This window comes from Lissotriton helveticus, chromosome 8 (genome assembly GCF_964261635.1).
Source record: "Lissotriton helveticus chromosome 8, aLisHel1.1, whole genome shotgun sequence".
Taxonomy (NCBI): Eukaryota; Metazoa; Chordata; class Amphibia; order Caudata; family Salamandridae; genus Lissotriton; species Lissotriton helveticus.
This window is the reverse complement of record NC_136069.1, coordinates 36,294,932-36,320,968: the sequence shown is the minus strand read 5'-3', so window position 1 is coordinate 36,320,968 and position 26,037 is coordinate 36,294,932. Positions and strand designations below refer to the sequence as shown.

General features: G+C 45.0%; 1 protein-coding gene across 1 annotated transcript; it reads left to right on the top strand.

Annotated features, from left to right (window-relative positions):
- The first annotated feature begins 5,693 nt into the window (after nucleotides 1-5,693).
- LOC144772295 (uncharacterized) lies at nucleotides 5,694-7,239 on the top strand. The gene has a single exon (XM_078656522.1). The coding sequence runs from the start codon at nucleotides 5,909-5,911 to the stop codon at nucleotides 7,133-7,135; it is 1,227 nt and encodes a 408-aa protein (XP_078512648.1). The 5' UTR covers nucleotides 5,694-5,908; the 3' UTR covers nucleotides 7,136-7,239.
- Nucleotides 7,240-26,037: the final 18,798 nt, after the last annotated feature.

Sequence of the window (26,037 nt, the reverse complement as noted above, 5' to 3'; positions counted from 1 at the left end):
AGAAATAGATATGGGTATAAAAGTAGGGGATGGTTGTGGAATATGGTGACAGAAACATTTGAAAACGGTGACAATTAAAGACAACATAAGGGTAAAAAATTTAAATGATAGACTTGAATATTTGCTAATCTGTTTATGGCTTGTGTGTTATTTCACTCATATAACCATGAATTCATCTAATCTAATTAGAGTTTTTGTGCCTTGGAGCCTTACGATTCATAGAGAGGATATACCGTCTGTAACAAAACTTAGTGCTCATGTAAAGCGCTCTGATACCCGATATCTTCGGGTCTAGTTTGCGCTATATAAAACTCTTAAAACAATAGATTATGAGGCGCGAGAAACTTTAGAAAGGGTGAGTATTAGAAACAACTTGATGGTTAAAAATGTTAATGTTCGACTTAAATGTGTGCTAATCTGTTTATGGCTTGTATGTAGCATATAAGCATGAATAAATCACATTTTAACTTAATTTCTTTGCTAACTAGTCATATAATTGGCAAATGATGAGAAAATCAATGCTGGTCACTTGCTGATTGCATTACAGATATCTTGGTTTCATCGTAATTCAGTTCTGTGTACATTTGATTACAGGTATCTTATGGGTACATTTAGAGTTTGGTGTAGAGAGTACTACATCATAAATGTGATGGAGCACCCTGTATGCCAAACTAATGGTCCCTCCTCCCACCCTATTTAGGGTTGGGAGTATCACCAGCTTTCTGTTGACAGTGCCCTCATTGGCTGTGAAGGAAAACACCCTCCAACAGCCAGACAGGGTAGTGGCCGACAAAGGAAGGACATTGCACTGCCAGTCCAATTTAGGGTGTACAATGTGATGTTTTATTTTCTGTCTTTCACCTGGCGATAAAACCTGGCAGTGAGAGATAGGAAAAAACAGATAAGGACGCCCACCCCCTGGATAAAAACTCCCAAGGTGTGATGGTCATTCTATTTTTGTAATTTTTTTAAAATGTTTTTTTATTTTTTTTATTTTTTATAACAACTCCCTATTTGGAAGTTTGTTTTTGAAAAACAAACTCTATAGTTAAGTTTGGTGAACAGCCGTCACGACTGACAGTGGCTGTCCAGTAAACATGTTGGCCTTAACAGGAACTGCCATAACTGTGGTTCCTGATAAGGTACAGAAATCACAGCTGGGGTGGCAACAAACTTTAAATTAGGCACAAAGTAGTCCCTCCGCCAAACACTAGATCAGGCCCTTGGTTTTTATGTTAACTGAAGTTCTGATCATTTTATTAAAATGTATCCATGCTGACCATGCCTTTCCATGGGTTATCCACTTTTTTCCATTTTTATTGTTTTCATCATGACATACGATGTTGAGACAATTAGCGATGGAAAGCCTTGACATATTCAGAGCAGTTTGGCCTAATACAATATTGCGGTAAGAAGTAGATGCTTCAACATATAGGTATAATAACATTAACAATCAAATTGTAGTCCACCACAGCGAGATAGTTCTCCCTACGGCGATCAGTGTCCACACTTGGTCAGGTTCGATAGTATTGATACCTTCCTTGGGTTCTGCTTAATGAAAGAAAACAGCCTATATCATTGTACCTCACAGGGGGACGAACACTCAAGGCTCCAGTCTCCCATCCATGACTTATCCATGTTGTGTTATTTAGATCATATGTTTAAATGTTTGTGTTTTAATCTGTACTTTTGTGGTCTTGCATTTGTGACAAAAATCTACATGGCTGCATTTATCATGGAGTTGATTTCTGCAAGGGTTTTGAGGTAGCAGGTGTGTGGCGCTCGGGCAGGTAACAGTGTAGGGTTATAAGGAAACGAAGAACAAATGCTTCACGGCGCAACCAGGTCAGGGGAGAACCCAAACCCCTGAGTAAGGAATGAGTAAAGAGCTCATAGCCAGATAAATATGCACAAATCCTGGGCACACGTATATAGTACACAGTTGATACAAATCTGAAATTATAGTACAGTCGACACCGGTAGTCGCTTGAAGGTTGTTTTATGCAAGAATGTTCATAAAAGAAAACAACGCCAACCGACATGTGTTTCGTCAACAGGTCGTTTTCTTTTATGAACATTCTTGCATAAAACAACCTTCAAGAAACTACTGGTGTCGATTGTACTATAATTTCAGATTTGTATCAACTGTGTACTATATACGTGTGCCCAAGATTTGTACATATTCATCATGGAGTTGTTTTGTTACTACTCTCTGATCCTGAATTTTCACTCTCTTTAGCCTTCCCATTGCACATTCCAGTAAAGCAGATGTGCCTTTTCAATCACTGTTGCCAAACTCAGGTATTGTCTTCCTTTATATCTCTGATTTTTGCCTGATCACCTTGGATTCAGGAAGCTTCTAAAAACGTGGGTACTTATAGCTGGAAATAACTTAACACCATGGCTGCTTGAGTGATTCCCCTGCTGTGCTGAAGGACAATAGAAACAGATGTGGTCATGACGAGCTCAGCTCGTCATCAGCACAAGAGCACTGTGCTGCATGACGAGCTCAGCTCGTCATGAGCATGGAAGGGGTTAAATCCATTGTTCTCTAACTTACATTTGCTTGAGGTTGAACTGCCCAGTTCTTGGCCATGGAGAGACCACTTCACTGTGTTGGCCAAGTTGGTGGTCAAGAGCGTGGCTACTACACACAAGAATGCTAGCGTTCCTAGGGCTCATTGGGCATGGCTCGATACATTGGCATTCAATCTCCACCTCTAATAGCAACCCGAGGTTGGAGGTCTCCATCGATAATATGCCGCAGTAAGCTAATGATTGAGTGTAATCCATGCGTGGTAATCTTCTGTTAAAAACTATAGCTAAGAAGAATAGGTCTTGAGTCCTGGCAGCCTGGTTTACTGCACAACTTCTTCACAAAAGAAACTTTGAAAGCATGTATTTGGCACAGAAAGTATAACCCTGATGATAAGTTGAAGTACTTGAATTCATTGAAACTTTACCACAAAGCTTGCCGAGACACGTGTGTGAACTATCTCAATAAAAGAATAAATTGCTCTATGAATCCAGCTGTCTATATATTATAGAGGTTGTGCCCTACTCTGATTTCACTCCTTTTTGCAGGAGTGAATATTTCAAATGATCTTGAATACCTTTTCCACTGCACTTTACAAGCTGCTTTATGGGGTTCCTTAGGGTCTTCCCTGAAACCCAAGTTGTTCAATGTATACATCCAACCCCTGATAGATCTTGTAAAGGCTTTTGGTATTACCTTGTTTTCTTAAGCTGATGATACTCAATTTGTTTTTATTTATCCCCTACAAAGTATAAAAGTGGTCTTGAATTGTGGCCCTGCCTGGCAGCAGTATCACTCTGAATAAAAAACAACTGCTTAAAATTAATTGGAAATAAAAATGAGGTCCTGGTGGTAGGCAACCAGCCTCAGCTTTGGGGTTCATGCTAGGCTACTCTGTCATGTCCTCCTCATATTTCAGCCTCCGCTCACTTGCATGAGCTTCACTGGTTACCTGTTGAAAAACGGATTCAGTTCAAGCATTGTGTATCATGCACAAAGCAATGGCCCAGAGTGCTCCTGAGCTTATTAATAAAGCTGGTCTCTCCTTATGTTCCTAAGCTTTAGGCTTTGTGGCTGTCCCTAGAGTAACGCTGGTTAGGCTAGGAGGCTGGTCTTTTAAAGATCTCGGCCCCAAGCTGTGGAACATGCTTCCCTGTGAAGTTCAAACTGCTGCCTCCCTTGAGGTTTTCCATAAGAAACGCAAATCTTGGCTTTTTTAACCATTGTGTGTGCCTCAAGCCTCTGGTTTAGCAGTGGGAAGCCCACTGACCAGCCATGCACATTACAATGTCACATTTAGTCATCCATTCATTAAATCCTTACCCTCTTGGTGCAGCTTCCTCTGCTTTAATGTCCGAAAATGGTAACTGGTATTTGCATTCTCTACGAATAACTTAAAATACTTCATAGAAACATTCTTATTTATCTCAGTTTAGGCAGTGCATGTAACCATTTGATGTTAGGTATCTTCATGTCAGTGTTAATTTTTGCTATAATCATTGGATATCCAGGGTTTAATTTTAATTCATGTTGTCGAGAGACTCATGTTTAAAAGGTTTGCATATTCTTTTTGCTTCATCAATGGTCATTGGATTTACAGGTGTCGCAGTGGCTGTTATGTTTTGAGCTGTGGGCATTGTCAATGGATGACGTTTAATCTATTCTCTAATAGGTTTGCTAATATTTTGGTCTATGTGCGAAAAATACTGTGGTCATTAAATCATATTTATACTATTTCTGTGCTAATCTGTGCTGTAAATGTCACTTTATAAACCATTCCTGGCTTTCAGTACTTCAGTTCCATATAGGAAAAACAAATGGTTTATTTCAATGCTGAAATGTGTATTTTTAGGCCCATAAAATGCTAATGCCTTTTTTGTCACATAGGTGAACGAGTTCCAGAATGAAAGCAATAGTCACAGAAATATCATGGACACCAGAAATTACAATTGCACTTTGGAGACACTAACCCCCTGAAAAGGATGAAAGTGCTTTTGGGGACTGTAGTCCATCAAAGAAGCTCTACGATTGTTACTGATGAGTGTTCCTTATGCAGACAGCCTGTTTCGTTACAGAGTTGGTACTAGACTCCAGTTGAAGGATGTGTCTTATGAATGTGACATAGTGCTCTACAGCAAAGGTGTGAGGAGTATCTGATGAATATGACAACATATTAACATTCCAGGGAAGTCTAAGCTATCAAGTGACATACAAATGAACAAGGCCACACTAATGTATATAATGTGATCAATCTTTCCAGGCTAAATTAACTAGGAACTACTTATTACTGTCTTCTGTATAAAAGGTAACTCATTAATAACACATGAGTATATCTCCTAATGAGAGGCTAGCAAGAGTGATGTCTGGTAAAAAAACACCTCAAATGAGAAATTTTCAGAAGATGTGAAATGGCTTTCTTATAACACATCAAGTGCCATATAGAACAAATACACGTTTGCACTTCATCTGATATCACCGGCCAGCTTTGAAGTTACAATAGCGCTGAGATTTTCCATTTCCATTAATATATGTTGGAAAAATGCACCTGACTTGAAAGTACTATCACATACACATGAGAATGTACATGTATTTACTCAGTGTCTATGGGACTTTATTACAAGGGCATAATTATTTAAACATAGTGTGTACATAATGGAGGAGGTGCACAAATGCATGAAATGTGACATAGATTTCCATATAAACACCCATCTGGAAAACATCAAAGACTTAGCATATTAAGACAAAATAAATATACAGTGTTTACCAATACTTTTATTAGAAAAGGCTATTAATGGTAGACAAACAAATCCATTCTGAAAAAAATATTTAAATGTCTTGAATGTAGATATTTGATCACAAATGGCTCTCCCACTGGCAAATGTCAGGCTGTACTGAACCAAGATCATATAAATGTACTGAGTATCACAAGATATGAATTACAAAAACACAGCTGACGATAAATCAACAAAATCATCCTGGTGAGACACCATATGAATGTTCTAAATGTGCTAAGATTTTCAATTGAAAGAATGCTATATTGTCACAGAAGACTATTCACACTGTGGACAAGCCATATAGATGTTCTGAATGTCATAATGACTTTGTTAAGAAACTAATTTAAGAAGACATGAAGGACCACACACTCGTGAGAAATCATATCAATGTTCTGTGTGTGATAAGTGTTTCATTACAAAAAAACAGCTAACAATACATCAAAGAAATCATACCGGTGAGAAACCACAAAACTGGTCAGTATGTCCATAAGCTTTCAAGCATAGAAGCGCACTTTCATTACATCAGAGAGTTCAGAATGAGACAAAACCTTAGGGATGTTCTTAATGTGATAAGGCTTTCAAAAACAAATGGAATAAAATGCAACATCAGATGGATCTCACTGGGGAGAAACCCTATAAGTGTACTGAGTGTGACAAGGCTTTCAAGCAAAAATATGTGCTTTCATTGCACCAGAGAAACCATCATCAGGAGAAACCATATAAATGTTCTGAATGTGACAAGGCTTTTATTCTGAAGGGTGATCTAATAGTACACCAGAGACATCACAGCGGAGAGAAACCCTACAAATGTTATGTATGTGACAAGGCATTTATTACAAAGAAAACACTTGCAGGACATCACAGAACACACACCTCTGAGAAACCATATAAATGTTCTGAGTGTGACAAATGCTTCATTACAAAGACTGAGCTAATAATACATCAAAGAAATCACACCGGTGAGAAACCATATAGCTGTTCTGAATGTCACAAAGCTTTCAAGCAAGAAGGGGAGCTTTCAGTACACCAGAGAGTTCACACTGAGACAAAACCTTATGGATGTTCTGAATGTGATAGGACTTTCAAAAACAAATGTAATCTAATGCTACATCAAATGGATCACTCTGGGGAGAAACCCTATAAGTGTACTGAATGTGACAAGACTTTCAAGCAAAAATATGTGCTGTCATTACACCAGAGAAATCACAACGGAGTGAAAATATACCAATGCTCTGAATGTGACAAAGCTTTCAATCTGAAGGGTGAACTAATAGTACATCAGAGATACCACACCGGAGAGAAACCCTACAAATGTTCTGAATGTGACAAGGCATTCGTTAGAAAGAACATGCTGACAATGCATCTGAGAACTCACACTGGAGAGAAACCATATAAATGTTCTGAATGTGATAGGACTTTCAAGGAAAATGGTAATCTGTATGCACACCAGAGAACTCACACAGGGGAGACACCATATAAATGTACTGAATGTGACAAGGCTTTCAAGCAAAAGAGTGGGCTTTCAGTTCATCAGAGAATCCACATTGGGGAAACACCGTATAAATGTACTGAATGTGACAAGGCCTTCAATCAAAAGATTAGTCTTTCAGTTCATCAAAAAATCCACACAGGGGAAAAACCATATGAATGTTCTGAATGTGACAAGGCTTTCATTACAAAGGCAACGCTAATAATTCATCAGAGGATTCACACTGGAGAAAAACCATTTAAGTGTTCGGAATGTGATAAAGCTTTTAATCAAATGAGTCTTCTATGCTATCATCTGATAACCCACACACCTACAATAAAGTGGGAGATCCAATGATGGGGTATACTTTACAGTAGGGAAACCATGCTAATGTTCTGAATGTGACAATGCTTTTGAATAAAAAGCTCATCTATCACTCCGTCTGAGAATAGATAGGGAAGAAATATCCTATGATATACCTAGCAGAGTAAAATCATGTAAATATTATGAATGTGATAAAAGATTCATTATAGAGATTTCGCTAATAATACATATGAGAACTTTCTCGAGTGACAAGTCCTCCAAGTAAAAAAATCATCTCTCATGGCATCAGTAAGTTCACATCATAGAAATCAGTAAATCATGTAAAAAGTCTGCTTTTCAACAATATTTAAATTGAAAAGCTACTCCTGACAGAGCAGAGGGAGACTCTGGCATTAAGGAATTTTGCATGACTACAGGAAACCATCCTAAATCTGCAGAGGTACTTACAATTGTAGTGACCTAAATGTTCTGAATACTCAGCAGTGTTGTGAGGATAAGATTCAGTGCTAATCTGCTATTCTAGAAGACCGGTGGTACATGAAAAGAGCAGTAACGCAATCGGAGTAACAAAAAATAACCATTAAACTACTGATCAAGGATAAGGAATATGGTGCAAAGTTAAACAGGATAACCTGCAAATATCAAATAAAAGGATACAATTACAACAATCATAGCTAAAGGACCTTTTCTTTCTGTCATTGTATTGAATTTTGGTCACAAGACCAAGGAAAAATGAATCCGGAAAACCAAACATTCTATAACAATACAAATGTTCTGTCTATAACCTGCTATTAATGTCCCTCTAACTGGACAAAAGCCAGGTCCGGCATCCCAAACTGGAAGCTCAGTAGCGTGACCCTTGATGACCCCATCTTCAAAGCAATATTAGGGGATAAAATTGATAATTATTTCAGGAAAAACACTGGTACGACCTCCTGTCCGCTGATGGAATGGGAAGCATTCAAACCCGTTGTACAGGGCCACTGGATCTTGACCACAGTGGGGACCTGAGCCCAACTGCATAGTGAGATTCTGACCTTTGACCCAGGAACAGCTATTAACAAGATTGTAATTTCTTACAGAGGGCTGACCAATGCCTCAGGACGGATGTAAGATTAAAGGGAGAAGCAGTTTGAATCAGTAGAACACCTAGAGTGTATGACTAGCAAGCCTACATCACTAGGAATCATTGGGAACGTAACAAAACTGACATGGTTGGCTTACCCTGATCTCCAAGGCTACCATATACTTCATGTGTGAACAACAGGGGGTGACCTAGTCTGTAGTCAGCCTGAGTGTCAAGATTCACTCCCTGTGCTCTCGTTCCCACCACCAGGGGGCTGAATTGTGGGGCTTTCCAGTATTCTAATATGCTTCTAGACACTCCCCTCTATGCATATCCTGACTTCCAGGCATTTGGACATCATTTAGGAATTGACATCCATTCCCAATCCATGCCGGGTTTTGTGGAAGCCAGTCTGCTCAAGCTGGAAACTCCATTATCTATAATCCACTGCTTTGTCTCCACCCCTGCAGGCCAAGGATGGGTGGAGGAATTCAGCTTACCTGTGGCTGGCTGCTGCTAGCCTGCTCACACCGGATACGCATGAATACTGTGAGTTCTTTTAAGCCACAGCTCCCTTCATCCCAGTGTTGGTCATTGTAGCTGTATACCGGTGAGACCGATCCTTATTCCAGTGTTTCCTGAGCCTTTGATATCCTTGTTTCCAGTGTTTCCTTAGATTTAGTTAATCCTTGTTCCTTGATTCCTGAGCTATAGCTATTCCTTGTGCTTGAATTAGCACTGCCTGCAGTGCTACCTTGTTTCCTGAGTTCCTGAGCTATAGCTATTCCTTGTGCCTGAACTAACACTGCTTGCAGTGCTACATTGTTTCCTGAGTTCCTGAGCTATAGCTACTCCTTGTTTCCTTAGCTGTAGCTATTTCCCGTTTCCTTGAACCAGTACTGCATGCAGTTCTACCTTGACTCCTGAAGGTTTAGTAATTTCCCTGTTCCTGAACTAGTACTACCTGCAGTGATAACTTGACTCCTGAAGCTTTAGTAATTCCCTGTTCCTGAACCTAGGACTGCCTGCAGTGCTACCTTGACTCCTGAAGCTTTAGTTATCTGCCTGCAGTGCTACCTTGACTCCTGAAGCTTTAGTTATCTGCCTGCAGTGCTACCTTGACTCCTGAGCCTTGGCTCAATTCCCTGCCCCAGCACTGCCTTCTATGCTACTTTGTTTTCTTGATTCCTGAACCTGCACTATTCTAATATACCCTTGAAGCCTCCTTTTCTGTATATCCTTTTCCAGTCCCTGCCTTTCTTCCTATTTCCTTGGTTCCAGTTCTAATTTGCTCTCTTTCTATTCTGCTGTCTTGCTTCTGTTACCTTGTATGTTTGTTACCTACTTTCTGCCAAGTGTGCCCTGTGATTTCCTTCCTTTCCTGTTAAGCACTCCTCCTTGCTAGCTCCTTGTCTATTGTGCTTGTGTTTAGTTCTACCCCTTTGCTGTTACTGCCTTGCGTGTTCCTGTTTGATCACCAGGATCCACGGGAGCAGCTGACTACCTAGGTGGTGTTTCTTGTTCACTGTGAGTATTGTCTTTGAGTTACAGTTATAACATCACCATAGGTATAAACTCCACAGACCCTGCCTTTGCATACATATCCTATATGTGGGTATTTTCAGTCAGTGTCTGTAACAGCAATTGTGGGTGAGGAACTTACTGAGCTTCAGTCTTACCATGTGGAGGTCCTAAGTGCTTTAACCCACATTCCCTTTATTGCTAATGTTGTATTATATATATGTCTTGCACGTCTGTCCTGGGTGTAGTTAGTCTGAATGCTAAATTACCTTGTGAGTGTCCTTCTTTTCTGAGTCTTAGCCATCTTGTTCAGGCTTCCCCTTTGGATCCCTTTTTCTCCTCTGACTCCTTGTGTGATCCTGGGCAGTGCTGTACTACTGTATATGAGCACAGTACATTTTTCACCCAGTCCCCAGTCCTTGCTCAAGTCCCCTGACTGTGTTCCCGACATAGACCCGGACCTTCCTGATACTGAGATCTGCAAATGCAACATCCTCGACCTATTACTACTTCTTTTATAGCTATCCTAACACAACTTCCACTCTGCGACTATATACTAGCAGCAGACACAAACAGCTGCCTCCAACAGAAGCTGCTTCCCTTGAAAGTGAAATCACGGTCCAAGGATTCAGGAGGGCACTTAAGGCCCTGGCTAGGGGCAAGGTACCAGGATCGGATGGGATTCCCCTAGAATTCTGGGTGACGTGTGCTGATGCCCTGGCCCCAGTCTTAACCACGTTTTATAGTATGGTAAAGACATCTGGTGGTACTATTGGTGCCCTGCTCAAGAAGGGCCAAGATGGGGAAAAAGTGATGTCTTAAAGACCTCTTTCTATATTAAATGTAGATTATGAAATACTCTGCGAAATCCTGGTTACCAGACTTCTCCAACATGTTAGCGAGCTTAAACTTCCAGATCAAACAGAATTTATACCCTTATGCATCATGATTCCTAACATCTGTCAATTACTGTACATTCTCACACCTCTCCAGCAGACTATCGTAAGGCTCTTGCGATATCCATAGATATGGAGAAAGCTTTTGAATCTTTGTGCTGGGACTTTCTCTATGCCACTTTGGCCAGTATGGTATTGGGGAGCGGTTTCCTTACCTTGACACAGCTTTTATACTTGGAACCAACGGATGGCCATCCCCTCTATGTTTCTCTATATGCATGCAATATCTTATTATATCTCAGAGGGGAACGTTCAGATGTTGAGGGTGCTTGCCGCACGCTGGAGATCTTTAATCGTTTATCTGGTCTTCATGTGATTCGGGGTAAATCAAACGCTTTCCCGATACATGCCTCAGAGACAACTCTTCACTGTCAGAAGTAGGAATTGATCTCTGTTGGAAACGATGCTCATTTTGCTACCTGGCTGTCCGTATCTATCATATGGTTGCCAATATACTTGTGCTGTCAGAAACAGGGCCGTTTCTGCCATTAGGCAGGACTTGGCGGCCGCCTAGGGCGGCAAAATGAGGAGGGCGGCAAAGATTATCCAGGCAGCTGCACCGAGTGCACTGTGAACAGTGCAAGCGCACCTGCTGCTTGTCCATGCTGCTGCGCAGCGCAGCTTAGAGTGCACCCTAGTACAGTGGGGGGCTGGCGGCGCACCCTAGAATAGTGGCGTGTGTGGAGTGAGCGGGTCAGGACACACTAACAGTGTAAGTGTGGGTCCCCAGGGCCGTCAATCTTGTAGCACGGGATTGCGCTACCAATGACGGCCCTGGGCAACATTTGTGGCCAATCCGTGAGCAGCGCTTCTGCTGCCAGTGATGGTGACGCACACCACCCTCTCTCTCGCCGCGCGGGGGATGGACTGTGTGTGTGTGTGTCGGCTGGTGTGCTGCTCTGGTGCCTCTTGGTGGACGCCACGTGGATGGTGAGGTAAATTCATTTATTACTAATACTGCTGCTGCCACCGCCACACAGTCTTGTTCCGACTCCCGGCCCTCTTTTTTTTACTGCCTCCAGCACAAAGCCTTGGACATACCGCCGTACGTGACTAGTTTCACCCCGAGAGCATTGCACCGGTGAGTCAGCGAAGGCCGCCGCTGCTGCGAACGTGGGTGTAAAAAAATATAAATATTTTGGATGCTGCAATGCATTAATGTGTTCACTGTGACTAAGGCCTGTTATTGTAATTGTAAATGAGGCCTGTGAGTCTCCGAGCTGGTCCTCACGGCCCCAGAGACGGGCGAACTAAGAAGTGGTGTCATCATGAATGATAGAAGTTGTCTAATGCCTAAGTGAGCTTCTCAGCTATTGGTAGGCTTCGTTTCTAGATAGCCTGATGATAAAGTGAGTTCTCAGACACAGTTAATACTTTGGATGTTTTTTGCCGGTGGCAAGGAAACTCTGCACTCATGCCAGCTGATGTCTTAAAATGTTTATTAGCATAAGAAAAATGTATCAGTGAATCACAGAATTGGTGAACAAAGAGGTCTCCTAGCAGTAGCACCTGCAAAACAGTGAGCGCTACTGAACAAATGTGCAGTATTTTACACACAGGCTTTTTTCCATGGGAAGCACGAGGTCTCAGGGGCCGTGTCAAGTATGCGCTCATCCGCCATTTTATACAGTAATCTAGGAACAGAGGTACGGTTCCGCAGAGAGTGGTGGGCCTGTGGTCTTCTTAAATTAGTATGTGTGTACTTGACTTGTACATCAGGTATGACCAGGTGGGCTGCATTTTATCATGCTCCACCCAACAATACATTGCTGTGCAATGTGTTAATTGTGTATCGGCAGCGGCGGCAAAGCACTTTACATGGGAGGGTGCTGCAGATGAACTGGAGGTGCACGACGGCCGTCGGCAGTGCTGGCAGGGGCAATGTGTGGTGTAAGCTGCAGTGGCCTCTTGGCGAGGGCCCTGGCATTTATTTTGTGTACAAATTAAGCACTGGTAGTGGGTATACTTTTGTGAAATTACACTCAACTGCTCTGCCCTCGCCTTGGTTCCAAACTATTGGCAAGTTTGGGGTAGAGGCCCGAGGTGGAGGAAGGACCGTGGCTTTAGTTTCTGCACTCCTAGTGAGACTTGTGAACATGTGTGTGATGATGCTGGGAGAGTGTTAATGTATTTATTCTTCTAGCCTGGATGAAGGGGGAAGAGAGTGATGGTAGAAAAAGGGAGGGGACGGCATTTTTCAATTCTCGCCTAGGGCGGCAAAACACCTAGAAACGGCCCTGGTCAGAAATGGTATTTCTTGCCCACCTTTTGTACTACTTTGTAGCACTCCTGATTCGGCTTATCTCATTTGGGGGAACGGGATGTCGACGACTGGCACTGGTCAAACTCTAGCCCCCCATTGACAGTAGCAGTTTGGCAGTCCTTGATCTAGAACTTTATTACTTTACTGCACAACTAAAATGGGAGGCTTATTGCATGGGGTGTGCTTTAGTTGCTTTGAGACTATTATCCTTTCACACTGGGCATTACTTCACCTCTTCTTCTGGTATATCAGCTTCTACATAACATGTTCAACTGCCTGTCCTTGGATGGGTGAACTCTCAGAGGTTAACATCTAAAACCAAGCAAGGATGTTATGCTGCATTACCGTTGAAGAGCTTGTGTACTGTAATGTAACCTAGGTCACTTAACCCTGTATTGCCATGATGTTATTAAAAACAGTTAAAAAAACATGAGTTGGTTGTTGACATTCTATTGGTAGCATTCTACTAGATGATTTAGATGTACTAAATGTATATAGAAAAACGGAATATTGGAAAGATGCAGAATCTGCAATACAGGAAAGATGCATGAGATGGTGCTTACACTTAACAAGATTCAGATATTGTCCAGGTACTGTATTTCAGTATGACAGAAACAACGGAACCACGAGCTACAGAAAATGATAAAATTACAATTACTCCTAAACTCCTTTTTCACCACAACACTCTGCATTTAATCGAGAACAAGTATATAGCATAAAATTAATCTATGTACCTAAAGAGTGCTTGTATTTGAGATTTGGCCTTTAAGGTGCTGCATGCATATATTGAGAAAGACAGTTAATCTGCCAAAACTCGTCTCTCTGAGTTGCTGGGTCGGGGGAGGCCCAACACATTAAAGAACAAGCTTTGATCCTGCAGTCCCCCTATGTGTACTCTCTTCTTTCAAGGGAGTGGTGTATGTATATATCACATAAAAATCACCCTCCAAAATCACCCTTCGTAAAACAAACATGAAATCGGCACTCCTGTAGGTTTCACTCAAGATTATTTAATGAGTTGCATAACTCTCTAAGCGTTTCGGCTGTCAGGCGCAACTTTTTTCACGACGACGGGCACCAGTTGTTTGTAGCCTTTGAAATGTTCAAACTTGTTTACATCAAACATAGAGAGAGAGGACAAATGTGGAACATCCCCTTACACTATAGCTGGTAAAAACAAGCACCATTTTGAAACATGCATAGTTGCTTCTTTGTTCTTTTGTCAGGTGACTTATTGATACAGAGTTTAAAAACCTACCTAACATAGACATTTCATGCATGATACATTTATTTAACTCCATGAATGTTACTCAATAAATAAAGATCAATTCATTACAAATATAATCTTTATAATGCAATATATTCCACTGGGAAAGTTCCCACAAAAAAGCTATCCTCCATATTAAGAGAATGTTGCACGCATGTAAGTCTTTTCCTTGGCTAGTGCCTTTTATTGAGCATTCTATAATGTTCTCTATAGATTTGTAAAGTGCTTTATACAAATAGTGCATACACTCTATAAATTGCTTTATACCTAAAGTGCAGAAACTGTATAAAGTGCATAGTACTAATAAACATCCTCTTACATCTTAGCTGATTAAAACCAGCACCATTTTCTACAATACGCAAAAGTGCTCTTTTTTCCTCATATTTAGTGACCTATTTAATTCCAGTTTTTACTTTTACCCTTAAAATAGACATTTCATGAATACTCAATTTCTTCAACTTTATGAACGTCTCTTATTGGATCAAATCCCTTCATTTTACTTGTAATCTTTGTACTAGAATGTATTCATTCTGGAAAATTCCCCCTTTTTAAAACAAAAGGGCTGTCCTCAATGTTAAAAGAGCAGTATGAGCATATCAGTCTGTACACTTGGCTAATGAAATTTCATTTATACATAATGGGTCCATACTCTATAAAGTGCTTAATGCTAATAAACATAGCCCCTCCTTTTTATTTTCTCTATCCTGATCATTTCATTTTGCTCTCTCTGAGGATTGTGTTTAATGGGATGCATTTTTCAATAAAAGCAGGTGAAGAGTTCTGCATCCATATTAAAACCATTTGGTTCCTTGCTATCTAGCTCTAAAATGAGGAAAGTTTCCAATTTCCTCAATTCCTTTTCTCTATCCCCACCTCTTTTTCTCTACGATAGCTGTGCAATGCAGCTATATCTCAGTAATGTTGGGTTACTGTGATAGTCCTTCTCAAAATGCATGCCCACTGAATAACTACGACTTTTGTTATCTATGGCCCTCCTATGCTGTAAAATTATTTTGTGTATTAGTAATGTAGTACTCCCTACATATAATTTCTCACACGGGCATTTGAGTGTATACACTACATAATCTGTTTTACATGGTAGTATTCTGTTTACTTTTATAGTTTTATTAAACGCTGTTTTCAATGTCAATATATTGTCCCCATGCTGGGAGGCCTTGCATTTTAAACACTTTCTAAAGCCTTCCTTTTGTTGAAGCCAAGTTTTTTGATGTGCATCCCCTGAAAGCTTGCTTGTCACCAAATAATATTTTAGCAATTTGGATTTTCAATATGTGAACGGAGGTTGCTTTGTTGTCATCTGACTTATAACTGGGTCCTCCTTAATAAAGCACCAATGCTTGTTTAAAATCTGATGAATTTGCAAATGATCCTCACAATATGTAGTTATAAATTTGTGTGCATTGTGTGTCTTCAAATGTTTCCTTTTTCTAGCAGTTTTTAAAGGGTTAGAAAGTACAATCTCCCTATTCAATCCCCTTGCTTTTTTTCAGGCTGCTTCCTAAATTGAAGATGGATAGCCTCTTTGTAAAAACTGTGTTTTCATCTTCTGTTCTACTTCATTGTACCCTTCTATTTTACTACATGCCCTCCTTGCTCTGTAGAGCTCTCTAAACGGTATACTCTTTATCAATGCTGTTGGATGTGAACGACTGGCGTGGAGAAAGGTATTTCCCGCCGTTGGTTTTCTAAATATTGTTGTTTCCAATTTACCCAGATTTTAATGTCGAGAAATTATACAGATATTTTACTTTTGTGTTCTACAAATTTCAGATTCAAATCATTGACATTTAGTTCTGAAATAAAATGATCCGCTTCAGTCTCTGTGCCCTGTCACAGTACAAAAATATCGTCAATGAATTTTAGTCACACCATGATTTTTTCTGACCAGTGCTCCATTGTCAGACCCCTGAGGACCTGCTCCTCCCACCAGCCTAGATGTAAATAAGCATAACTGGGGGTGAATCAGGTGCCCATGGCCGTTCCCTGCTCTTGTTGGAACAACTCATTGTCAAACAGAAATATATTTCTTGTCAAGCACCATTTCATTATTTCCAACAACATCTTATGGTGCTCTGCAAATCTAATAGGCTTAATGCATAAAATATGCTTAGTTGCTCTTATTCCATCCTAATGTCTTATACATGTATCTAGGGTTGAGACATCTAACGTCATCAACACCATATTTTGCTTCCACTTAACATCATAGAGGTACTTTAAAAAGTCTGCTGAATCCTTTATGGATTATGGAAGAGTAGTGGTAATGGCATTTAAGAAAAAATCAATATACTTGGAGAAATTTTCAAAAATTTTATTCTGTGCCGAAATTATAGGTCTCCCTGGTGGCTTATTCAAATCCTTGTATATTCTTGGAGTCATGTAGAATACAGGCAGAACTGGTCTCTCTTGTTTGAAGAAAACACTCATTCCCAACTTGAAAGATTTCGATTTTTCAATGTTATTAATCTGCTGGTGAAGCTCTCATTGACCTCTTCTTATTCATCCATCGTTATCCTTTTGTAGCAATCCCTAATAAGTAAATGGGTAAATGCCTCCATGTTATGGAGTTCTTTATCCCAGAGGACTATATTTCCCCCTTTGTCAGACGGTTTCACTATTACTTCAGACATGTTCTTAATTTTATCAACTGTTTGAAATATCTTTCTTTCCTTTAAATTTAGTTGTTTTTTTCGATTCCCAACTGTCTGATATAAATATCTTAAATCTCCCATGACATTTTCTGAAAAAGTATCCAAGTTGTCCTTTATTATCTGTCTTGACTACATTCATCTGAGGAATATACCTTGATTTCGGTCGAAACAGGGTGAAAATGTTCTTGTTCCACATTTTGAATGCTTGATGGTTCAAAAACATTCGGCTATTCCTCATTTTCCTCCTGTAATGACCACATATCCTCTAAAATATATATATATGTATTTGTGAACATGAACCAATTTCGGAAACATTGTTGGATCAAAAGATACCTTTAATTTGATCTGAGAACAAGTCAATGCACAGAGGAAATATCTCGCTTCTTTGCAGTTCCTCATTTACATGGCCAATTCAGATCCCGAGGCACATAGCAGTAAATTTTTCACGTTCTCTGTTGGCATTCATTTGCAAAAGTCATTGCCGAACGATTGAGCACTCCTTGTTACACATAGTTTCTCCCCGGGTCAACCTGCTTCTCCTCTCTGCTTGTCACCTCCCGGATTCAGTTTGGTTTTTCTCCTTTTCGTTTGGAGTCTGTGGCTTGAAAAATCCAGAAGACACGGCTCAGGGTCTGACCATTAATAACATCATCGCTTGTGAACAATCTGGGTTAAAACCCAATTGCTAACAACTGATAATATAGCAGTTCCTGAATTTATTCTTGATAAATATATTTGGCTATGAAAACAGTGTGCATGCGAAGCATTTATAGATGTTTCAATAGTATTTGACCAGGTGGCACAACCATTACTTTGGTAAAAAACTATCCAACCTTAGCATGCCATCCACTCTGCTGAGTTTACTAATAGCTCTTCCACCTGAAGCAAAGTGCTGTTAAGCAGAGATAGAGCCCTCTCCTCTAAGATAATTACAGAATGGTCTCCAACAAAGAGGAATTGTGGCTCCACTTTAGTTTTCATTACATGTGTATGATTTACAGAACATATTTTCCAATGTAAGTAATTCCCCCCACAATTAAGGACTGTCCACTCCTACGCACTTTTTTATGCTAACAATTTGAATTTATTTAATCTCACACATATTGGCCAGCAACAACATGTACAGGCAGGCATTAGATTATTTCAATGTTAAACATTTTCTCAAGATATATGCACAAAAAAGCTAAATATTAACCGCATGCGTGCGGCCGCGATTTTCGCGCTGTGCGGCTTTTTAAAAAAAACGCATTACATGACGAGCTGAGCTCGTCATGAGCATGCGAGCGGCGCAACTCATGACGAGCTCAGCTCGTCATGAGCATGGAAGGGGTTAATGTTTAACGTAGGGCAGAAAAAATTAACAACTGCTTGCTGGTCAATGATAATTTGAAATGTGTAAAGACATATACTTATTTAGGTAGAATGTTCTTGCACAATCTTAGCCAAATACATCACACAGCGCAGCAAATGTCTAAGGCGATCGCACATGGAGCATTGAAAAAACGTTTTCAATTGGAAGCAGACATTTCAAACACTTAATATGGCCTATAAGTCAAAGATTCCCCAACATTATCATATGGGGTAGAACGTGTACACTGAGTGATTGATCTTTCCGCCCCCAAAAAATGTAGCAGAAGATTTTGCGTTCCTTCTTATGGGTCTGTTCCTCAACTCCAGTACAGGTACTGCGAATAGAGTTTGGTCTGTCTTGTGTCAATGTCTTCTGTCTGTCATCAGTGGTGTGCTGGGGATACAAGCTCCTGCTTGTCAAGGCTAGTTTATTCCAATGGTATTTAAAAAAATAAACCTGTATTAAAAAGTATCCAGTACAATACTTTCATTATGTTTTCAACTTCTTTTATTTATGCATTTTACCAGTACAATATGTCATGGCAGGATATTGAAAACATAACATGCTTATCAGAATTGTCATAATGCAACATGAACACATCAGTCCAAGGGTAGGTCCTCTGTGGAGGTCAGAATGGGAGCATAGTGGGGCCTAAGGCATATACAGACCACCACTGCTGGTGAGTGACTGCTGACTCACGAGGTTGGGGTGCTGATTGGGACTGCCACCGATTGACTGCTTTATCATCAGTCTTCTGTCTCTCTGCTTTTCTACCTTTTCTCCTGATCTTTTTTTTCCTCTCATATTTTCTGCTTTTGTGTCACTTTCCGCATCTTTCTGCTCTTCTGTCACTTTCTTTCACTTTTGGCATTCTTCCACTTTTCCTTTTTTTCACTTTTGCGCCTTTTTGTTACCATGTCCCCACTGCTACTCTCCCCCTGCGACCCTGCCCCCCTCCAGTGCTGCTCTCCCGCTTCCCATTTGTCCCACCTCCCAGCTGTCCAGCCCGCCCCCTCACGCTATTTAATGGTGGCTGTGCTCAGTGGGCGCACCGTCGGTGTGCAGAAGGGACCTGGACTGTGCCCAGCGCCACGGACCCTGGTCCTTGGACCATCCACAGCTACAACATCAACACCCTCCACGCCCTTGACACCGGATGCCACCCCGCCCGCAACCGGGCATTGTCAAATGACACCCAGGACACTTTTCCGTTCCGAAACTGCAGCTATTCCTTCGCCTTCCACCACACACACACCAGCCCCACCCACCACACTGCCGACAAATACCGGACCCAACTGTCTCAGCTGTATCCCGCTCCCACCATAAAAACGCTGTGGAGATCTGGGACCTACTCGACTCTGTCTACTTCAACATCACCTTCCTCGGGGGGCGTGGCCAAGCAGCATGGCCGACAGGACGTGAGCTCCACCAGCTCCGTCCCGAAGACCAGCAAAATCCTTAAATAACTCCTGCCCGGGCTCTCTCTGTGGCTGAGAAGCGAGTCGGTAGGTACTTTAACCCCACCGAGACCCCTGAACTGAAAAAGGGGACCTGAATCCCTCCGTGAGAGGTATCACGAGTGCTCCTGGTGGCGACGACGGCGCGCTGAATCACGCGACGCCGCGGTCTGGGCCTGCACTGTGGAGCCGGACTGCGGGCGAGCCACCCTGGACTACCGGCCTGAGCGGGTCCCCTGGAGGGCGCCTGTGATTTCGCCGTGTCTCCTGAGGTGTCGGTGGAGAAGCGGAAGGCGACGACTCGGAGACCCTGCTGCTGGGAGGTGAGGAGAGAGACGGGACGGGGGCGCCGTCCGATCTGCGAAGCGGTCCTGTGGAGAGAGCTCTGACCCCCCGCTGCTGCCATCGAGGACTCCATACCTGGCTTTCAGAGTGTGTTCACCCAGCGGAGGGGGATGTGAGTGCCGCTGCCTTGGCTCCTGCTCGAGGCGCATGGTGTGCGCGGAGGTTCCGGATTGCAGCGTGCATGGCCGGGCCTGGCCCCCTCGCTGTCCCATGCGGGGGCTTGGTGCCTGCTTCCCTCCCCTGGCCGAACTGAGATCTGCCTCCTGAGCTTGTCCTTCGCTGCCCTGCTGCATCGGGGGGGTTGGGAAGCGGAGCCGCGGATGGACTGCGCCCCTCCCCCACTCGCCCGCCATCTTGTGAGCTGTACCGGGCGGCCCTCCAGTGAGACCGCGACTGCTTGTGGCGGAAGTGTACCTGTGTCCCTCCCTGCCCAGGTCTTTTGGGCCTGGGAGCTGCTCGGCTGCTGGACTGCGGGGGGCGTGAGGTGAGGCGGTGGGGGTGCCCGCTATCCCACTTGCGCTGGGCCCTATTGCCTCGGGGAGGTCCCGACTCTTGGCCCCCCATTGGGGAGAGTCGGATGCATGCTGCTCCTGCATTACCGTACCTGCCTGATTGATTGGGCTGCCTTGGACATTGCCTGCGCGACACCACCTGTGAGACCAGGTGTGGCCATACTGCGACTGCTGCCCCTGAATTTGACTGGTTCCGGGGGGCCTCTCTGGCCGGCGGGGCTTGAGGTGCGCGCCTAGCGCCATATAGACTTGCGCCAATCGTTATGGCGGCCATCAAAGATCGTGGTCCTAAGGCCTCCCAGCCTAACACGATAGTGCAGTACACTACTCCTCGCCTGCAGTCCCAAAGGATCACGCGGCAGACTGGACCTGACGACAGGGGTGAAGACTCGGCGGAACCGTCCAGAGCTGAAATCCTCAAGGCTATACAGGGTTCGCACTCTGCCCTGGAACGTCAAATAGAGACAGTCTCTGTCGATGTAAACCTTTTGCGGACGGACCTTCACAAAGTAGCAGACAAGATGTCAGACGCGGAGGGCAATATCACTCAGCTACAGGGTGAGGTCGCCTCCCTGCAAAAATCGCTTGCCCAACTTACCTCTACTACCCGTGCGTTGGAGCGGCGCGCCGAAGATGCGGAAGGAAGAGCACGTCGGAGCAACATAAGGGTCCTGGGTGTGCCGGAACGATTGGAGGCGGGGAACCCTGAACGCTTCCTGGAGACTTGGATCCGTACGCACCTATGCCCAACTGGATTGTCCAGTGTATTCATAGTGGAGCGGGCACATAGAGCCCTGGTGCCCCCTCCGCGACCGGGGGAGACTCCTAGAGCCCTCATCGCAAAAATCCTGAACTACAAAGACCGCGACTGTATCCTCAGAGCGGCGAGAGAATCGGGGCCCCACGTGATTGAGAACAGTCGCGTGTCCATTTACCCTGACTATACCCAACAAGTACAGGAACAGAGGAAATCCTACTTGGGAGTTAAACAAAAACTCCGTGACATGAAGCTTCAGTACATGCTCCTATATCCTGCCAAACTTAAGGTACTCTCCCAGGGCCGGGCACATTTCTTTGAGTCACCAGCGGAGGTGTGGGAGTGGCTTGAGATCCGAGGGGATGACCTGCCCCCGGGGGAGCGGGGGGGCTCGCGGGACGCTTGGGGGACCAGGCCACAGAGGAGGCGTCGTGGTAGGAGAGGTCGCCGTTCTGGGTCCCGTGGACCCCCTGAGGCTCGACCCACGGTGGAACCAGATGGTGCTATCCTTATGGCAGACTCGCCGAGGAGAGCTAGCTCGAGTTCAGCTGGGGCTGCTGCTCCTGAGGAGATCTTGGTAACGGATACTCTGCAGGAAACGCCGTTGAACACAGACTCCACAGCTCCGGTGATCCCGGAGACGGCCCTCCCTGCACCGGGGTTGGAATGACCCCTTGCCCTGACTTGGATGAGTCTTTTGTACACCTGCCCTTGGATGTGCGATCCTGCATGGACTTATAATTCTCTAACCTATCGCAGACCATCCCCTTCGTTGGGGCCCTTTTGCTACTATAGTACTGGCGCTCATGTAGTCTGACCTGCGGGAGGAGGAGAGTGGGGGTAACTATGGTTTTGAATGATATTCTGTCCACATTGCTGGCCAAGCTGAGGAGACAGGCCCGGGTAACTTTCTCAGGACTATTGGGTCTTTCGGGGAGCTGGGAGGGTGGGTGGGTGGGGTTGTCTTGGTGTGTGTGAGTGTGTGTAGAGTGTGTTGTATGGGGTGGCTGTGCACGTCCTGGCACTGGCGGGGGAAGGGCGGGGTGGCGGTTCTGGTTGTTGCTATCCTATCGCTCGTGGGTGGTGGGGATGAGGGTGTTATTACAGAAGTTCTGTGTTTCGGGGTAGTTGGGGGGTGGGATGGGGTTTGTGACGATGATGACACTGGTATTGTGTGCACACTGTTTCCGATTTGTGGGGAGCTTGTCCTGAGAGCTGTACCCCTAGCTATACATATCGTAGGGGCCGCTCGGAGGCGGTTTAGGTTGCATCTACACTGTGGCCCGGTTGGGCGTAATCGTTGGCCATGGGATTTAAGTTTTTAACGTGGAATGTGCGTGGCCTGGGCATGTGCACCAAGAGACACAGGGTCCTCACCTTCCTTAAACGCCATGGAGTCTCAGTTGCTTGTTTACAGGAGACCCACTTAGATGACGACAGCGACGACGACTGGCCAAGAAATGGAGAGGCCAGATCTTCCACTCCTCCTACTCCACATATGCTAGGGGGGTCCTCATTTGGGTGGCCCCAGGGATTCCTTGTGCTGTTCAATATGTAGATGCAGATTTGGAAGGCAGGTACATATTGGCGCGGATTAGACGATAAAGAACTCCTGCTCCTTAACGTGTATGCCCCGAACACTGATGACCCGGCCTTCTTCTCCTGGATTCAGGATCTTGTGGCTCCGAGCCTGGACGCACCCCTCCTCTGGTTCGGGGATTTCAATTGTGTACTGCATCATGAGCTGGACCGTCACCCACCTCGAGCGGGCACTAAGCCTCGTATGACGGCGCGCTTGCAGGAAGTGATGCACAATCTCGGTGGACGCGTGGCGAACCTGCCACCCCACACAGAAGCTTTACACATGCTTTACCCCGACGCATGGCACACACAGTAGACTTGATCGGGTTCTTGCGGCTAACCTTACCTCTTCTCTTACATTGACAGTTACACACCAGGCTCGATACCTGTCAGACCATACCCCGGTCACATGTGTGGCGACTTGGCCCAACCGCGCCCACGCACATGGCGACTGCCGACTGACCTGCTCCAGGATCAGGTGGCCAGAGATCATGTGGCGACGTCACTGTCCGACTACCTGGACCTCAACTGGGTGGGGGATGACCTACCCTACTCTACTAATTGGGAGGCACTGAAGGCACTGAAGGCAGTGGTGCGCGGTCCGTGTATGGGCCTGTCGTACGGGGTTAAGAAACAACTGTTGTCTGACTTACAGGCTGCGGAAACTGCGCTCCAGCGCGCCCAGTCTCAGTCGGATCCGGACGCATTGGATAGACAAGCGGAGAGTGTGGCCTTGGTGAAGATACACGATGTACTTGCACGGCTTGATAAATTTACACTGGGCCAATACAGGCAACGTCTCCATCGTGATGGGGATAAGTCTGGCCGCTTGTTAGCCTGGATACTTCGTCGAGAGTTCGCGCCTGAACGTATAGTGGCCTTACGGAACCCTAGTGGCCATCTGCGGACCGTATATGAGGCTGACCCGTCAATAACGGAGGATGTCTATCACTCGTATCTTGATGACCTCCACCTTCAGACCCTACCGGAAGACGTGGCGAAGGGCCTCTATGTAAAGTTGACACCGGGGGAGATCGCCGCGGCGATAGCCGCCCTCCCCCGGGCCAAGACCCCTGGCGGAGATGGACATGTCCTGGCCTCCCCTCTCTTGCAAGTCTACAATGAGGCTCTGCGTGCTGGCACCCTTCCACCCTCCATGAATCAGGGGGAGGTGTGTATGATTTTGAAGCCAGGTGGAGACAAAACAGACCCCGCAGCTTATCGCCCTATCACATTGATAAACACAGATGCAAAGATCCTCACTAAATTGCTGGCCACGCGCCTTGGCCCGCACATGACTCAGCTCATCCACTCCGACCAGTGCGGATTCATCCCGGGTCGTAACACGGCGATGAATCTGCATCGCCTAAACCACATATTACATGAGGTGCGGGGACGGGAGGGCCCTCACGTGTTGGTCTCAGTTGATTTAGCCAAAGCCTTTGACACGGTGCATTGGGGGTATCTAATGCATGTGCTCCTGAAAATGGGGTTCGGACCTGGCTTTCGCGACTGGATCCGGGTGCTCTACGGAGCGCCCCGAGCCAGGGTGCGCCTGGGATCGGCCCGCTCCGACGAGTGGTCATTGGGGAGGGGCACCCGGCAGGGCTGTCTTCTCTCCCCCCTCCTGTTTGCTCTTGCAATTGAGCCCCTGGCCGTTTCTGCCCGCGCGGAATTGCAGGACTGGGGTGTAGTGGTGGGGGACACCACCAATGTAATCTCCCTTTACGCCGATGATGCGCTTTTTTATTTGACTTCCCCGGTGGAGGTCCTCCCCGCCTTGTTGCGGATCTTGGACCGCTTTGGCGCAGCCTCTGGACTGCGTATGAATGTCAACAAGTCTCTGGTGTTTCCGATCACGGCTGCTGTCCCTGACCCGGATGCGGATCCCCACCACTTAAGCCTCCGATATGAACGGCTGGCATTCCGGTACTTGGGTATTCAAGTGGCCGCCTCTGATGAGACTCTCCTAACTCACAATATCGATAAGGTTCTCGCCTGAACTGAATTTGCGACCCAACTTGCTGTGGATTGCTTGCTTCGCCGTTGCTGTTGCTGGGTTCGTGTTTGTCCCCCTCCCGCCGCCGCACCAACCACCTAGCGGCCGCCGAGAGGAGGGGAGCGTCTGGCACCGGAGGATAGCGGGGTCAGAAAACTCCATTTCCCAACAGCCCCTGCGGCGAGAACAACGCGAGGAGAGCGCGCCAGGTGGCGCTTTAAAGAGGCCTCAGACCGGCAGAGCGGGTGAAGTGCCTGAACTGAATTTGCGACCCTACTTGCTGTGGATTGCTTGCTTCGCCGTTGCTGTTGCTGGGTTCGTGTTTGTCCCCCTCCCGCCGCCGCACCAACCACCTAGTGGCCGCCGAGAGGAGGGGAGCGTCTGGCACCGGAGGATAGCGGGGTCAGAAAACTCCATTTCCCAACAGCCCCTGCGGCGAGAACAACGCGAGGAGAGCGCGCCAGGCGGCGCTTTAAAGAGGCGTCAGACCGGCAGAGCGGGTGAAGTGCCTGAACTGAATTTGCGACCCTACTTGCTGTGGATTGCTTGCTTCGCCGTTGCTGTTGCTGGGTTCGTGTTTGTCCCCCTCCCGCCGCCGCACCAACCACCTAGCGGCCGCCGAGAGGAGGGGAGCGTCTGGCACCGGAGGATAGCGGGGTCAGAAAACTCCATTTCCCAACAGCCCCTGCGGCGAGAACAACGCGAGGAGAGCGCGCCAGGCGGCGCTTTAAAGAGGCGTCAGACCCGCGTCGCGGGAGCGCGCGGGTGTGCCCGGGGCTAAGCCCGGCAAAGGGCGGGCCCTCTGTGGCCCTCAGTGGCCGAGGTGGGCTGGGCTGGGCCCGGATATTTTCATTTTCACTGTCATTGTTTGTTCTGGCTACTTCTAATTTGCCTGACAGCCTGAGGAAGAACTTTCTACTGCAACTTATTTTGTTGCTTCCTCGTATTCTACTATCGGTCAGTCATTGTTGCATCTCCAGGACTATATTTATTATCTTATGAATATTGTTTTATCCTTTTATATTTCTATTTTGTCTTCTGGAAGCAAATCACTTCTATAACAGTTTTTCGTGGAATAATACCACAGAAGATGTCTAAAAAAATATTACGTTCAGGAAGGGTCGTGGGAGGAAAACCTGGTACAAAAATCGATATTACCCGCACAAGAAATAAATCTGTGAACAATCCCCC